Source organism: Serinus canaria, chromosome 8 (genome assembly GCF_022539315.1).
Source record: "Serinus canaria isolate serCan28SL12 chromosome 8, serCan2020, whole genome shotgun sequence".
In the NCBI taxonomy this organism is placed as follows: domain Eukaryota; kingdom Metazoa; phylum Chordata; class Aves; order Passeriformes; family Fringillidae; genus Serinus; species Serinus canaria.
The window spans coordinates 19,281,203-19,298,727 of record NC_066322.1 but is presented as its reverse complement, the minus strand read 5'-3'; the positions used below and the strand labels follow the sequence as shown (position 1 = coordinate 19,298,727).

Genomic DNA, 17,525 nt, shown 5'->3' with positions numbered 1-17,525 from the left:
ATTTATAGACAGAAAATAATGTGAAAGGCTGGGCTTAACTCAAGTGATGCTAGCACCTCCTCCACATTGCTATTATAAAAAGATCTGAACTTATTCACTACTCATTGCATATGTTCATTCATGAATGCTTGTAAGAGTGAAACCAAGCAGCGAAATTCAGCTATATTTGGCACTAAAGTAACAGTACGCAAGCAGTACACATAATACTGGATATATTGAATTCAGTGGTTTTGGAAATGAAAAACCAAAGCGTATGAAAACATTACTTCTTTGTACTACTTATACAAAGATCTTTTAATTACTCTGAAAGGCTGAGCTTCCATTCCTTCAGACTCTAATTAAAAGACAATATGCTGTAGTTCTACTGTTCTTTCTTCTTTTGACAAGTCATCATGGTGGATCAGCGTATGCTTACATTGCTTTACTAACAATAACCCACATATTCCTCCTATTCCCAAATCTTTGCTACTGATACAAATAGCAAAATCCTGTTGAAGAAGTATTTGCTGAAGAATACATAACTGGAGAGGATTATGATAAAAAAACTGAGGCAACTGAATATGGAAGCAGAGGAGTAGACCTCAGTGAATCTGATCTGCTGGTAGATGGAGATTTAGGAGAATATGATTTTTATGAATATAAAGAATATGAAGAGAAACCAACTGATTCCGCTAATGAGGAGTTTGGTCCAGGTGTTCCTGCAGAGACCGATATCACAGAAACAAGCGTAAGTTGACTGGAGGCATAATGCAGATTAATTAAATTAGCGATTATTTTATAATTACACAGTCTCAGAACTGCGCAGACCCTGATCCAGAGCTCCTTGTACAAATTAGATATATTCTAATTTCCAATAGCCTTTGGATCAAGGCCATCCTCAGTAATCTTGAATGTTTTATTTTTTATCATGTAAGATTTTTGTCTCATTTGCTGAAGGGAGTAAGGGAGGGTGGAAGGTGGGAGGAAAAGGAAAGAGGAGATGGAATTTAAAAAACAAATTATTAAAGGAACAGTTTTAAAAACCTTTCTAAACTAGAGCTAAAGCTGGAAAGAACATAAATTCTAATGCAGGTACAAGTGCTGTAATTAATATTTTTATATGATTACCTTAAGAAATTGAAGTGCATAGGTGTCTAGAATCCTATTGCTTTTGCGGCTTTCCAAGAAGAAAATTCATGAGTGGGAAGGTTAAGGCCTGAACCCTTTCATGAAAATAAGCTTAGTCAATGGTGACAGGTTTATGGTCTTGCAGAAGTGATTTAACAGCTCAGTATACATAAAGATAGATAGGATGACATGGTGGATCCTGTGAATCATGCTCTTCATTCTGAGTTTTATATCTCTCTTTCTCTCTGACTTAATCATAGGCTAAACAGCAAGGCTTTCACTTACCTTTAGTTGTGCCAAGATCCTTGTTTATCAATTTATCGGCTGTGGATGCTGCAAAAAAAGCCTAATATGGCTAAGACTGAAAGAAAAAAGAAAATCCCATTTCTATTTTTTAATTAGGAAGACCCTGAATATAGTAGAACAAGAGAATTTTGTTTTCACTATTTGCTCAGTCTTATATTTATTTTCTCCTCACAAAGTCAAAATTTTGGTTTACAAAGGATCTAAGAAATAACAGCAAATGCTGTGAGGTTGCTTTTCTCTGCCAGCCTTGAAACCCATCCTTCTGTATTTCATTTACCACTGCTTTCTATACCCTGTTGGGGTCATTGTATTTTTTAATGATCCTTATCCGTGCAATGTGATACAAGTGTACTCTTTTCCTTCTAGCCCAGATGGGGACACTGTGACAGAATGACACAGAAAAGGTCAGATTATCTGTGAAGCAAAGAGCCCATAAGGCACCATTTGTGTCTGCATTAAGCAAATGACTGTGTAGACTCTATCCCCTGGTGTAAATTTCAACTTCAAATGCCTTGATACAAAGCTGAAGGAGTCAGGAATCTTGAATTAGAACACAGGCTCTGGTCTGTGCAAGCTTTATTACAGTTGTCATTTGCTGAACCAGACATACGTCATTTTTCTTTGGCATATGGACGTATTTAGAATAACTGAAGTTCTACCTATGATAAAAAAAGGCAAGATGGAAAGTACTCAGTAAATGGGAACTTTCAAAAAGGGGAAATATTTCCAAAGATGGAGACCCTGATGTGACTTTTTACAAGTAATTTATGTTAATTTAATAAAACATGATTGCCTATACATCTTGCTTGATTTTTATGAACTACCAATGGGTTTATGAACATCATTACTAGTGAGATCTGTGCCTTTATAGATCAGTGCAAAATGCACAGTCTGTGAATCTCTGCTTTTCCATTCCAAAATATTTCACTCTGAAATACTGTAACATTATCCTTACTATTTTTACTAATCCCCAGCTATTTTTTAGAGTAAATGTTGAATCACTCTACTGAAATTTAGAAAAAGCACATTTTAAATTTTAAGCTGGTCAGAACTTAATTTCTAGTAGATATGTTAGCAATCAAGAGAGATACTTCTGAAGAAAAATACATTATCTCAAGGTTAAAAAAAAAATCAGTTCCTTTTTCGTTGTTTGAAACTTGAATCTGTTTCTTCCATTAGTATGTGTTATTGACATATTGTTTTAGGTACTTCTGTTACCTTATTCCTTCCCACAGAGCAGGTCCTCAAAGAATTTGGCAGTTGATGCTAATTCAGGTAGTGCCAAGGCATCATCAGTTATCCATTAAACATTCTTTAGTGTCCACAGTGCCACTTTTCTCCTTTCTCATTTCTGCCATGAACTCACAGACCCTTCTCAGGTTGCTTTACATGTTCTGGATGTCTCATGAATGAAATTAGGAGCTTGAAAGGTACAGTCTATGTTGGACCAAGGGATCTTTCTTTCCACCTTACTTTAGGCTGCTTAACTCATAAAGCCATAAAGAATCATTGTCAATTACAAAGAATATTTCCAATTAAATAAAAGAAACCATGTTGTGACTTGCACACAGTAGCTTTAGATTCTATTTTCAAAGTTCTTATGTAAAGCATGGAACAAACACTCATGGGATGCACATCTCATTCAAAAAGTACAAATTGACATTATGCAATAATGGAGAAAGCATACACACGGCTTTTGCATTTTCCATTTCTCATGAATTAAGTATTTTTAATTTATATGGTTTGTACCTGTGATATATTTTTTATAGTACAGACCAATTCCAGCTTTAGCTTTCAGTTACATGTTGCTGCAATTCTTAATTGTACCAGGTCCTTAGTTCTTCTACTTACTTTTGTTTTTTGGGTTATTTTTACTGGACAGGTGACAGGACATGGGGCTTATGGAGAAAAAGGCCAAAAGGGAGAACCAGCTGTGATTGAACCTGTAAGTACAGATGCCAGGGAATTTTGCAGTAGCACTGTATCAAAAATATTCACTGTTAAGGCATCATTATGAAGTGTTACTCATGATAGGATGACAGCATCCACATTGTCCATGATCTCTGAAACAGTCCCTGTAATGTGGATGATATAAAGTGATTACCGACAGGGGCCTGTTCCAGCTTCTCCTTTGGTTACATGAAGGACTAACCACATGTTCCTTAAAAAAAAGAAAATCTTGTACAGAGGAAAACACATCATTGATCTGATCTTCAGACCATCTAGTAACTACATCTTGGACAGATCTACCCAGAAAACTTTCAGCTTAGGCTCAGATAACACTGTCAATACAGGTTTCAGCAAGGGCAAGGAAGCCTTCCTCACTTTACATGCTGTGCAATGGTTCAGATTCTCATGCTAGAAACTGTGGAGAGAAGAATACTGGAAAATTTTATCAAAACATTAAGAAATGTTAACTTTAGTAGTTCAGCTAAAAAGATTTTTTATGTTTTCTACAAAATAATGAATGTAATATTGTGTTCCATCCACCCCTAGGGTATGCTCATTGAAGGACCCCCAGGACCAAGAGGACCTGCTGTAAGTAGATTAATCACAGTTTCCTTTATTGCACTTGGTTTATCCACTGTGCTTTTCTATTCACAAGCTAACACAATATTGGTCGTCTTATAGTTCCCAAGTGTGTATTAGATTTAGGACTTTTAGAAGGGAATAGAAAAGGGTCATCTCTAGCATTTTCAGTGACAGCAAGCTACAAGCTGAAGGCACGTGAAAAATCTAAGTTTTGAATATTGACTATAAATCTTTGTAAGAAAAAACAGTATGCTCCCTTATAAGTTATATTATCCAAATATGTGTTCATCCTTACTTAGAGAAAAAATAGTTCAGAAGCCTTCAAGCATTCAGCATAATTATGTCATTCTTTTTCTATAGGGTCTTACAGGTCCCCCAGGTTTACAAGGCCCTGTTGGTCCTCCAGGTGACCCTGGTGAAAGGGTAAGTCAACAAACAGATCATCCCATGCATTCATGGGATATCTTGCACCAATTGCTGCACAAGGTTTTGTTGGATTCTGAACTGAAATAGATCCACATAGGTTAGAAACTTCAGTGAAACTGAGGCTGATTCATTCAGCTAAGGAAATCAAGTGAGAATTTGGACAAACATTTTCTTAGTGGTAGAAATACATGCTGTAAATACAAGAAGATGTTTAAGTCCTGGTTTGTTAGTATTCTTCTGGTTTGTTGTGTTTAGAAAATATACTAAAATAATAGATACAAACATTTCATACGAATTTGAATGACTTTATAAAAAATCAGTAGGCTTCAGTTATAATATGTACAAATATAGAGAAAAACAAGCTTTTCAGAATCAAAATACATGGGAATATTGAAAGTGATGGATAATATTTAGGTGATCTTGGAATAATTTATTGGCCACATTAAATAATATGAGGCTTGAGAAACCTATCCAGTCATGAATCTAGTGAAAATTTAAGCTGTTATTTTAATCTTCGTTTCTTGTAAGCCTTTTCTTACTGCCACCACAACACAATTTTATAACAGTCTGAACATATTTATTTGAGGAAAATACAGTTCTAAAAGGCTTTGCTGTGTTTTATGAGAGATAGTTCACTGATGAATCCAGCATGTTCATGCTGTATTTATAAATGAAACATGTTAAGAAGATGCTATCACTTCACTGAATAATGAGATAATATTAAAATCCCAACAATGCTTTACCTTGCTATTAAGTAAGTATCCATACTTCTTTTGTATTTCTGTCCTGTAGATTAATTAAATATTCCAGAATTTGAACTTGTAAAATGGGTATTTTAACACCTAGTAAAGGAATAACTACCAACAGTATTTAGTTTTTTTACTGTCTGCTCACTGAATTCATCATGAGGAAATTCTTGACTAAGCACGTCATGTGTCTGTCACAGACCAGACACGACACAAATATATAATTGCAGCAATTAGGCTGGGAGGAGAATGGATTGAGAGCAGCCCTGCAGAGAAGGACTTGGGGGTGTTGGTGGACAAGAAGCTTGACATGACCCAGTAACATACACTTGCAGCCAACCGTATCCTGGCTGCATGAAAGAAGTGTGAGCAGCAAGTCAAGTGAGGTGGTTCTGCCCCTCTGCAACTCTTCTGTGCCTCTTCTATGAAGACAGGCTGAGCTGTGGGGAGAGAGGTGCAGAGAGAATTTTACAAGGACCCATAGTGATAGGACAGAGGGGAAGGTTTTTAAATGGAAAGAGCAGGTTTCGATTAGAGATTGGGAAGAGATTCCTTATGCCAACAGTGGTGAGGCCCTGTTAAAGATTACCCAGATGGCTGCCCCATCCCTGAAAGTGTCCAAGGCAGGTTTGGATGGGTCTTTGAGCTACCTGGTCTAGTGAAATGTGTCCCTCCCCCTAGATCTTTAAGGTCTTTCCCAAGCCATTCTAGGAGTATAAATTTATGTAAGTGACTCAAAAGATTTCTCTTACATTACTATCTTTTTTTCCCTCACCTTTTTTCTCTCATGTCTTTTTTCTTTTAGGGTCCACCAGGTCGCCCTGGTCTTCCTGGTGCTGATGGTTTAGCAGGTCCCCCAGGTACCATGTTAATGTTGCCGGTAAGTTGAGGTTACAGAGTAAGCAGCCTACAAAACTGGAAGTGTCTTTCCAGAAATGTATAAGTACATTTACATATTTACATAAATACGCCTCTACATTCAATCAATTTTTTCATCTAATTTTGTCTGTGGAATGAGAGAATGATACAGAATTTCTTTTATGGCATAAGCTTTTGAAATTCATATATATGGTGCCTTTTTTTCCCTCACAAAAAACATATGCTTTAGCTCCTGCATGGCTGACAGATTGGAACGTACACTAGTGAAATACAGACACTGAAAACCACCTTATATTTTTAGCAGTAACTATATTTTGCTACTATAGTTCCAAAACAACGAGTCTGCTGTTGTACAGAGGGCCTGTACTCCCAACAGGCGTGTGTGCTTTCAAGTCTCATTGACATGTAGATTTTTAAGTATTCCATGCTTCAAATCGGATTTCAGTGTCCTCTTTGAAGAGTCAGTGCATCCTTTGAATAAAAATATATGCACATAGCCAACTCTACTCCCACTGGAGTTAAAGCAAAACACCATCTGTTTTAGCAGGTGGAGGAACAAGCCCAAAGCTGTTAAAGTATCGTGAAGCGCTGGGGTACGAAAATCACTGTGTGCTTGGAATTAATTATTCCTAAATGTATCTATGCGTGAAAAAGATCTGTGTCAACTCTGGGTGTAGGCAAACTGGACAAACTGTTGTGGGCAGTGCAAGATTCGTGATACCCAGTGTACGCCATACCTTTAGAAAGCGGAGCTTTTTGCTGCAGCCTAGCATTTCTGCAACATTGCAAAGCTTCTGCCAGCAGTTTCATTAGCAATAACAGTGCAGGAGCAAAGGAGTGAGCACTTAAATTTTTATTCTGTAATTTATTTTAAAATTTTCAGAAATTACACAAAACTTTTTTACTTTAGATACCAAATATTTTTCACATTTGCATCTGCCTTAAATTAAATTACATTTTTAATGTGAGTAGCTGCCAATGTATAGAGAATTAATTAATTTCGGTACATATTTTTATTGACATTTTGCAGGCAAGTAAAAGTCTATTTTGGCCTCTTTTATAAATAAACAAGCAAACGAACAAATGGAAAACAAAATGCTATTAAATCAGGAAAATATTTGCTCATAAGAGATTAAATTTAGACTTCAGTTATACTATCACCAATGACTTCATACTCATGTTGGATGCAGTGGCCTCCATGCAGCCATCTTCTGAAGCTAGTAGAATGAACTAAAGACTGTGACCTTGTGACTTTGAAGTAGTTTGCACCATTGCAGCAAGTAACAAGTATGATTTAGATTTGATGAATTCTAAATCCTTTTCTTGTTTTGGTACTTGCAGTTCCGCTTTGGTGGAGATGGTGAGAAGGGCCCAACAATCTCAGCTCAGGAAGCTCAAGCACAAGCTATTCTTCAGCAGGCTAGGGTGAGCACAAGGAGCCAAAACCTAATTTGTTTTATATCCTGCAGGATGTGAAGTCAAAGATGGGGGTTATTTCCCAACATATTCTAAAACTCTGTTAGTATAGAATATGTATGCTGGCTGGTAGCTTTTTCTTGACATCTGGTGTTCTGTTTGTTTATCTTCTCAGATTGCTATGAGAGGTCCACCTGGTCCTATGGGACTCACTGGAAGACCAGGTCCTGTGGTAAGTAGACAAAACAGGGGCACACGTTTAACAACATGGTGATGTAGCCCATGGATCTCATTCTGGCCCTGCCTACCCCGCTCTATTTGTACAGGTTTTGTACTTATTTGTAATTAATTTTATATAATTAAAACTGTAGCTTGTATTCTTATTCAAGGTCTACAATGCAAGCTAAATACTAAATGAGTTTTTATTGTAGGTTTTGTGCTGTTCGGACAGAGCACACTGCTGGACTTCCAAAACTAGTGAATAGTTTTACATAAATATGCCTCTACATTCAATCATCTCTGTAATGCTGTTAGTACAATTTGTTGCAGTAAATATGAAACTCTACAGAAAGAGATACTAAAGCAAGAGTTTGCAAAATCTCCTTTACTCAGTATTTCAGCTAAATCTGAAAAGTTTGTAAGAGGCATTCCTATAAACAATTAAGAGCCACAGGTTTCTAAAAGAATAACGCTTTTTTATTTCAGTCCTGAATTTAACTCAATTGCTAACACCAAGTGATCTGGAAATGGCCCTGTGGATTTTAAAACATCTTAGTATTTGTATGGATGTGTACACTTGTATTTTTAAGTAAATCTGTACAAGAATAATTTCTTTTCTACTATTTATTTCTTCCAAAATAAATAGTAGCTACCAAGCAGAGAATCTGTCTCACAGACTCTTGATTCATCACAATTAGATGCAATACTTAAAAAGAGTCAAATATATTTGGTCTATATAACAAACTTATATACTATTTCCAGCAATGTATTTAGTTCAAGAGACCTGCAGGATAACATTCAGTCTGCACAGACAAAACTCTGGAGCTGCTGTAAGCAAGGAGGAGTTTGCAAAGGCTGGTATGATACTGACACTGGGTTGGATACCTTTAGCAGAGGTATAACCTGCCTTCATACTCATGCTTTTGTGCTTTAAAAGCCATCATGAATTCCTGTACGCAAAGTTCATCAAATTAATAATATTAATAGTTGTTTTGCTTCTAAACCACCAGGAGGCTCTAGAAATCCAACTCTTTGATCTAGAAACATTTTTTTCCTACAGCTTCAAAAGCAAGTTTCTTAATCTGTAAATTTGTTTTCTACCCAGTTTCTTTTAAGAATGAAAAAGTTGGAACTTTTAGTCTTTATATGCATTTTATTTTGTTAAATTAATCAGTAGCCAATAAGATACATTAGTAACCTATTAGTTACTAAAAATCTTAAACATAGCAGCGTCAAAGCTCCAGTCTTGCTTTAGTTGAGTCTGGTGTTCGCATGCTGAGTTAACACAGCACAAAAATGAATTTCTGCCGACAGATAGTAAATGTAATCAATTTTATTAGAAGCAGAGCTTAAATCAGAGAAACCCCAAGAGAGAATCACCACATACCGAAACAAATCCTCTCTCCACTGCCAGTACCAGTTTGGGATCTGATTTCCAGTGTGCTTAGGACTTGAATTAATACCTGCAAGGTCAGTGGGTATCTTTCCACTCTAGGATGTGCGACTCAGCACTAAGCCAAGCCATTAGATTACTTCTTTCTTCCAATGTTTACGTAGAAGTTTTCAAAGGTCTCCAACATTTGTTTCATATTAAATACATACTTTGAGTCCCAACCTGTTTCAATGATCAAAAATGCAACTATTCTTTTTGCACATAGTAACAAACTCCCATATCTTCTTTCCCTGAGACTGCATTCTATGTTTGCATGCCAGGATTTTTCGGTTTGTCTGTTTTTGTGAGCTGTCTAACTTGCTTTCACTAGTTCTGCCCCTGATTTCATGCCCAGTTTGAATGAATATCTGGTCTTGGCCCATTTATGACTAAAACTTACTCTTAAAATCTATATTTTTATTTCATAATAATGAAGAGATGTAGTTATATAGATTCTCCACTTCTTCAGGGCCAGGTGCACAAAGGAATTGATTAAAACATCACTGAAGTTCATTACAAGGTTAGACAGGGTATTTTACATTGACTACAGTGATCTTTGGATTGAACTCTGAGACTGTTTTTTTCTGTACAACATAGAAATAAAGGTAGAAAGAGATGGCTTTGAGCTCTGTCTTATTCCCTACAATGGATGCACTGCTGATTGCCCTACTTATGTTCTTACTGTCCTCATATGTAGCTCTCAAATACTAATATAGAACAAAGGGTTACATTTTGCATTCAAATCCATTTGGAATTTTCACTGGTAAGAGAAATATTTCTGCCCAGTGTTTAGGCAGTGATAAATCAAGGTAGATAAAGCTGTAGATACAAATGGTGAATTCACAGCTCCTGATGAATAGAGGGTTATTTGTTATTTCTCTCTGTAATTCATCTATGGAAATAGAAATTAGCTTATTAATTTAAAGAGGCTTTTGTATACCTAAACAATATATGTTGGTTTTCTTTCATCAAGGGTGGACCTGGAGCAGCAGGTGCTAAGGGTGAAAGTGGTGAACCAGGACCCCAGGTACAATAATATTTCATTATGTTTGAGAATCTTTTATCTTTAAGAAAATTCATTCATATTAATTAGAAGAAATCAGTCAATGATTATGCTTCCTGCATGCAATGGAAGAAAAATATCCTTCATGATACTATCTTGTAATTTCAATAGCTTGATTAATATTAAAATTGTAGTTAAAATCAATAGCTTGATTGTCCATTCTGAAATATGAAAGTCACAATATCTGTATAACAAAGAGCAATTATCATATGTAGAGTGTCATCAGTTGAAAAGCTGTTTTAATATTGTCACTTCAAGCTCTTTTCTCTGTTCAATAATGATATATTAGTCTGCAACTGGATGACCTTGGTCTCTGAACTTATCAGATCTTATAAGGTGAGGGAGGTTTAATTTGCTTGGTAATTAAACAGGATATTTTCTCTATAGATTTGACATAGAAAGAATAAATCTTTACAAATCACTGCATGTTTTGCTTCTCAACCTACTACTATATAAACTACTCCACGTGATGTCAAAGAGCACTGAACCACATGGAATTCTTTCAGTTTAAACCTAAAATCAATAAGGAGATTGTGAAAGAAATAATGAAATAAGTATGCCAAACAATGATTTTGCCAGATCTTGAATAGTATCATGGATTTGATGCATTACTAAGTGCCTGTCTTAAAACTGCACATGGACTCTTGGAGTAGAAACATAAAGCAACAAAAAAAACTATTCTGAACAGTTTCACAGTCCTTCAGTTTGCTTATATTTTTAATGTTTTTTTCTTTTCCTACACAATATTTGTGAAAGGCTTGTCCTCACCATTGCTTTTTTCACCTGAAAATGCAATTGGATGGGGGGAGGAAAATTTCCACAGTTACAGCCATAGAGTCGTCAGTGAAAGTTGCAAATTGAAAGTTGAAAAGGGAAATGTTTTTTCAGTCTGGGGTAATTTGGTCACTCTCTAGTTAAACCCATGTTGTATAAAGGTAAGGCAGCATGTGAGCTCTTTACTAGCACAACTCATGTTTGTGTAAATATCTGAAATAAGCACTCTATAGTTTTTGCTAAATAATTATAATGTAATTATATTTATAATAAAATAATTTTGGCATGAGAGGAAGAAGGTTTTTCAAACTACAGAACTGAGATCTTTAAAGCCATGAAAAGACTGTAAGAAAATTACATGGTGACTTATGTCATGTCTAGTGCCATCTCATGAAAATTGGTGTTAAAATTCATAATGCTAAAGCCAGTTTGGATGCCCATGTACTTTTAAAACTAATGGGAATATGGGAACCAGAATCCATCTCCTAGGGAAAAAAAATGCAGCTTTGTGTAGGAAAAATGTTACCTTGTTCTTGAGGTGAGGTTTTTTAGTAGCTTTTTGCTGACATTAATGGAATGCTAAATATTACCCTCTTTAAACCCAGGGTCCTCGTGGTGTCCAAGGTGCTCCTGGTCCAAGTGGAAAAGCTGGCAAAAGGGTAAGTAGCATGTAGATCAGTCCTGCTCTGGGTAAATAGTTTTTGTTTAAATGTATTTAAATGTTAATTTATTCCATTGCATTTTCAAATGTTTGCCCCTTTGGGTTTTTCAGGGACGTCCTGGAGCTGATGGTGCCAGAGGAATGCCAGGAGAACCTGGTGCAAAGGTAAATAATAATGAGACCTGAGGCTTTAGTTCAGTCTTGGAACGAGCTAGACAGATTTTATGTAGGTACCACAGTTTCATCCAGGCCAACCCAAAATTCCCCTCTCAAGTGAAAATGCTGAAGTTTCAGTTAGCCAGGTCAGATGCAAGAGCTGAGAATGAATCATCCTCTTTAAATATGGTAATTAATGGTAATTCCTAGCAGTCTGACTTTGGATTCTTGGGGCATGATTTCTCTCTCTCTGAGTTAGTTTCTAGTTACAGAGTATCAGTAAGTAAAGCCAATTTTGCAATTGCAAAGTGCAGCCAGAATCAAGCTTTTCCTTTCCATGTGAAAATTCTTTTTATAAATAACATAACTACAGCACAGTGAAAAAGCTGTGGCATCTTCTCTTGCTACAATTTGTAGGAGCAAATTTTGTGAGTTTGATCTATATGCTCAGCCCCATGTGTTTCATTCAGTAACAAAAGTGTACATACAACCCAAGGGTAGAAACTAACTTTTAGGGGGATGATGCTATTTAGTCAGACAATTTAACAATCATTTACTAAAGCTGTGATTTCTTTCCAAGGGTGACAGAGGATTTGATGGTCTTCCTGGCCTCCCTGGTGACAAAGGTAACCGGGTAAGAAGAAAAATATGTACATTTATACACCACCAAACTAATAGAGTCCCAGAAATAATTCATTATTCATTAAGAACAGCACTAAGGACCGAGGGAAAAGTTAAAACATAATGTCAGCTTTTCACTCTACAAACAGTAGCTGTACTATTATGCAATGATAGTGAAACTTTTTAAGTTGTTTGGAAGCTTGCTCAAAAAAAATGGATATGAATATTTCAATTACAAACTTAATTGTTTAGTGGGGCTTATTCCAACAATTGCACCTTAAGAAAGGTCACAGTCAAATCAGATAAATTAGGAAGATTTTTAGTAATATTTAAAAAAACTAAAGTACTTGTTGCTTTTGGAACAAGTCTATGGAACAACTCTGTGGAATGAGACTTCATCTTTCCCTACAAAGTGGAGACAAAATCATAGCCAGGGATTTCTGCTTCAGATTATGCTCTTAATGTAGGTGCTAGCACCCTGCTGAGTGTCCTTCCTTTACTGTTGTCCTGGTAAGTGCAGCACACCATGAGTGAATGGGAATGTCAGCAAAGCCATTTCCAAATGTGCTAAAGCTCAGTGACCAAGGAATTATTACCTCACCCTCACCCTTCAGTGGGTGAGCACAGTTGTACTTCCTAGAAAAGCTCAGCAGTGTTGGTTACCAGACCCTAATGTAGTTCTTTTTAATAATATATAAGGATACTCTTTTGAGTTCTGTTTGCAATGGATAAAGAACTTCTGCTGTCATGAAGAATTTTTTTACTCCTCTTTCATCATCCCTGTTTAGGTAATGAGTGTAAAGCAGTCAGTGCATCCCATACTGGAAGCCTAGCATGCTCAGCAGACCAACAGCAGAAGGGGCTCAGCATTAAACATTTGCCACCTGCACTTGGAGGGCTGAACAGAAATTTGGCCTGTGACTCTGTGTCTTTGGCTTGCAATAATAAACACAGCAAGACAAGTGAAATACTTCTGTTCAAATTATATTTCAGCTGTAAAAGGATCAACATTGAAAAATCTAACTTTAGAGTAAAGTTTCAGGACTGATTTTAGAATTAGTTATATTCAACATATGAGTTGCAAACTGAACGTCTCTGTCAAGCACAAGTTTTCAGACAGGAGTTACTGAATGAGATTCTTGGACTTCTAGTGTAGAGCAGATTACATCACATGAAGTCATATTTCTTTTAACCTTATTATCTCTGCCTTTGAACTTTTCGTATTTAGATTTACTCCGTGTGCAGCTCTTCAGTATAAAAGCAAGACACTTTATGCTTTTAAAATGGGCCCAAAGAAAAAGAAATTCAGGCTTTAAGAGCACACTTGAAGGAAAGAGAAAGAGCTGAAAAACCAAATGCTGATAATGATAGGAAGTTTTGTTTTTACTGATTGACAATACCAGGACACTGAATGCACACTCCTAATCTATATCTAAGTACCACATGACTGTGAGAAAGGTAGCCCTTAAGGGAATTTGAAAGCCTAAGTCAGTCTTCAGCTGGATATTAATTGGAAGCCAGAAAAGACCATGCCTCTCATGCGTCATCTTTCAGAAGTGTCATCCAACATGTAGAAAAACACATTCTCTACCTGCAGATAGCATAGAGTAGTTGCAGAACCCAGCAAAATTCATGAATTGCTGTATGAATTCATCTTGAAGGTGTTAGAGAGCTGTTCATAAAATTTCACTTTCTCTTCCATGCTGGGGAAGGACAGAAAGGCAGTAAAATAAAGTCTTAATATCCCTAGTATTGGGGGATGTGCCCAGGGTATGTGAGGGTTACCTAAAATTCCCTAGGAAAGTTTGGAAGTGTAAAGAACAGAGCCACTGAACAGTGACTCCATATATCCCTACCAGAATCCCCAGCAGTGGTCAGGTTCCTTGGAGACACTGATAAAATTAAGGCAAACAGCATGAATACTTGGGTGTTGTCCAATGCCAGAAGGAAGTCACAGTCTCAAAGCCTGCTGCCCAGAAGGAGGTCAGTCAGTGGTGTTTGAGCTCTATAGCACACTAGTTCTCTTTAGGAACTGGGAAAGAAAAATAAACCCTAAAAGTATGGTCCAGAATCTACTGAGGTTCTGCATATATAGACTTGAAAAGCCCCAGCCTCTGAAGGGAAGTGTGGAAGTCTGGCTGCCTTCCAAAGCCTCAGACAAACCAGTCCCAAGGCTCTCAGTAGCTGGTGCCAGGGTGTGTGGTTCTGAAAGATGGTTAGTAAATCTCTGTATATTCCTGGGCCCTGCAGCTGGTTTCTTAACTTCTGTCCCACGTACACATCTTACTTTACTGCACTAAAACATTGTGTAGGGGAGAGGGAAGGTGGTGATGAGACAAAGGAAAATGTGAGAAACACTACCTCTTGTAGGTGTAGCTTGTGTATGTTCTGGGGCCAAAAATCACAGAAACAAAGAATCACAGAATATTTTGAATTGGAAGTCACCCACAAACATCACCAAGTCCAACTCTTGTTACAGAGTGAAATTGTACAATCGCAAATTATTCATTGTTTCAAAAATTCTCATCTGTTCTTATACTAAGGTAATGAAAGATTTTACTGAGTACTAAAACTTACAGATTTGTATCACTGATGTGTCAAGACATGTTTTGACACATTAAACTTCAGCTAGCATATTTGTTTTCATTTGCCTTCCCATCCATTATTGTTTGCAGCAGCAGAAAGTTTGCAGCAGTTATTTTAATGACTTTCCTTATCCTACAGGGAGACCGTGGCCCACAGGGACCTCCTGGCTTACCTGGTGAAGATGGATCAAGAGTAAGTTGCTGTTCACACAGGAAAATCTAGAGTGAATGCTCATATAATGGGAATTAGGTCATGATAACTGTTTTGTTTGGGTTTTTTTCCTAAAACTTGTTTCCTTTCGCTCAAAAACAGGGAGAAGATGGGGAAGTTGGACCAAGAGGTCTCCCAGGTGAAGCTGTAAGCAATTCTTTCTTATTCTTCTGCTTCTGTTACAAACAAAAGTCACATGCAGATATTTTTCTAATCTATTGAACTATTCTGAATTGCAGGTATAAAAATTATTTCACATGTTTGCATATAGAGAATACTGTTTCTGGCTGAAAAGCAAACGAATGTTTTGTTTAGGTTTGAAACACCACTTACAGGATTAGAATAAAGTCAAGGATATATCCAGCTAAGTATATACAACTTCCAGAATCACAAATGCTATTTCTTATCCAACTGTGTAAAATCAGTAACTGCCATCCTTGATACACCAGAATACAGCCAAGCCCCTGTTGCTTCTAAAGTATTACTTTGATTTCTACTTATGAGAAAGAAAGGCCTGGGTTCTCCTCTTATTTCACACTACTGTGCTTTATTGAGTATTTTACACTTGTTTCACATACAGAATTTCCACTCCTGTCAGTTGGAATTCTGCAGGTGCTGCCACTGCAGAAGAGAGTTCTGCATTGCAGGCAAGAAGTCAAGCCTCAGAAGGGGAATTTTACCCTAAATGTCTGATCTACTGCTGCCTACTCACAAAGTACAAGCACCTTGCTATATAGTCAGTGTCAGTGATTTGTGACTATGTCATACTTCAGGAGACTGGAGATTCAGTTCTGCCTACTTTAGCAGCAGAACATGAAGGATGGCACAATAATAAAAACTAGTACTCATTTACATAGTATAAAATGAAAAGATTATGTTATAGACCAAAATCTTGTTCACCTTATTGATGAGAATAGCCATTGGTCTTCTGTGAAAGTTTTAAGGGATAAGAGCAAAAAATCTAACTTTTGTTTCCAGAATGTCATGTATTTATTGTTATAAAATTACTAGCAATTTTTAAGTACTTATTGGATCCTTACCTCATATAAAAACATAATTTTGTACTTAGAATAGTAGTATAGAGTATGATGCAACATCATGTTTTCAAAAGAAAGGAATACAAATATGCATGTTACTGTTCAGTCAGACCTTCAGGCCAAGACACAGATAAAATTTTTGTGGAAGATGCTGTGCCAATGTTCTGCACCAGGAAATATAAATATCAATCTCCCACCTTTCTCTGAATTCACCATACAGAGGTTAAATCAAAGGTTGTCCTTCCACTGACATCCTGTTCAGAAATACAGTGCCCTTGAGGAAAATCTGTTATCAGTGAATTTTTCCTGTCCTTTTCTTTCTTTCTAAACACCCATGCTGCCTTCCCTTCATCCTTCCTACTCCTTATTCCAGTCCTCAGCCAGTCATGCTCACAGGCATTTCTGTTCAGAAGAAATCATGCAGGTGTCAATAGAGGTTTCTTCTCTTGCAGGGTCCACGGGGATTACTGGGCCCCAGAGGAACACCTGGGCCCCCTGGACAACCTGTACGTATGAGCTGTCGAGTATTTCCAGTTTCCAGAAGGAAAAAAGGAAGTCCACTGAAAATTGCTCTTGTTATATTGTTTGTTGTAGGGCATTGCAGGTATTGATGGACCTTCAGGCCCAAAGGGAAACATGGTGAGTAAGTAAACTGGGAATTAGAAGGATTCTAAGAATGCTTTCCACATTCTCTCATCCCTGCAACTATGCCATCCCTTCCATTTAATTAAACTTTCATGTCAGCTATTTGGATTCATTATGATTTTATATGGAAAAGGCAAGGCTTCTGTTCCTTAGTTTTTAGCCAAAAGCCCTGACCATGCTTTCTCTCAGACTCCTTTAGCACCATGGACTCCAGTGCTCAGGTCCTATGTGTGGGCTGTTATTCTCTGTTAAAGAAAAGGTCATGATATTCATTAGCATGAAAAAATTTCATACTGGAGAGAAAGTTGCTGGTAGACTGTAAAGAGGGAGGAACAAAGATGAGTTTGTACTCCTTTTAGTCCTGACAATGAAGATCTGTAGTGCAGAAATGCAAACCTAATGCCCTACTATTTTTTTGCATGGTAGGGTCCTCAAGGGGAACCAGGACCTCCTGGTCAGCAAGGAATTCCAGGCCCACAAGTAAGTGTAAAAGAACTTGCAAGAAATACAATGTAATGTGCAGCACATGTTTAAGAAATGAAAATTACTAAAAGGTTAGCTTTTCATGTGCAAAACCGATAAAGCTTCAAGGATTTTATAAATAATGCTGCAAATGTGCCGAGAGAAGTGGAAGCAGAGTTCTCAAGTAAGTTTTCAGAGGGATTTTTCATTCAGGAGAAAAATGACTCATTCAGTGTTCCTGGAATGC

The 17,525-nt window shown here is 37.0% G+C and overlaps 1 protein-coding gene across 2 annotated transcripts in view; it reads left to right on the top strand.

Annotated features, from left to right (window-relative positions):
• The window catches only part of COL11A1 (collagen type XI alpha 1 chain), a 126,541-nt gene that overhangs the window by 47,021 nt on the left and 61,995 nt on the right, over positions 1-17,525 (top strand). For both annotated transcript variants that reach the window (XM_009088488.4, XM_018912122.3), the window contains 16 exons: positions 482-727; positions 3,296-3,358; positions 3,910-3,951; positions 4,306-4,368; positions 5,923-5,997; positions 7,338-7,421; positions 7,588-7,644; positions 10,037-10,090; positions 11,506-11,559; positions 11,673-11,726; positions 12,298-12,351; positions 15,063-15,116; positions 15,237-15,281; positions 16,624-16,677; positions 16,766-16,810; positions 17,243-17,296. In XM_009088488.4, coding sequence (XP_009086736.1) covers positions 482-727; positions 3,296-3,358; positions 3,910-3,951; positions 4,306-4,368; positions 5,923-5,997; positions 7,338-7,421; positions 7,588-7,644; positions 10,037-10,090; positions 11,506-11,559; positions 11,673-11,726; positions 12,298-12,351; positions 15,063-15,116; positions 15,237-15,281; positions 16,624-16,677; positions 16,766-16,810; positions 17,243-17,296 — 1,098 coding nt within the window. The remainder of the gene's footprint in view (positions 1-481; positions 728-3,295; positions 3,359-3,909; positions 3,952-4,305; positions 4,369-5,922; positions 5,998-7,337; positions 7,422-7,587; positions 7,645-10,036; positions 10,091-11,505; positions 11,560-11,672; positions 11,727-12,297; positions 12,352-15,062; positions 15,117-15,236; positions 15,282-16,623; positions 16,678-16,765; positions 16,811-17,242; positions 17,297-17,525) is intronic.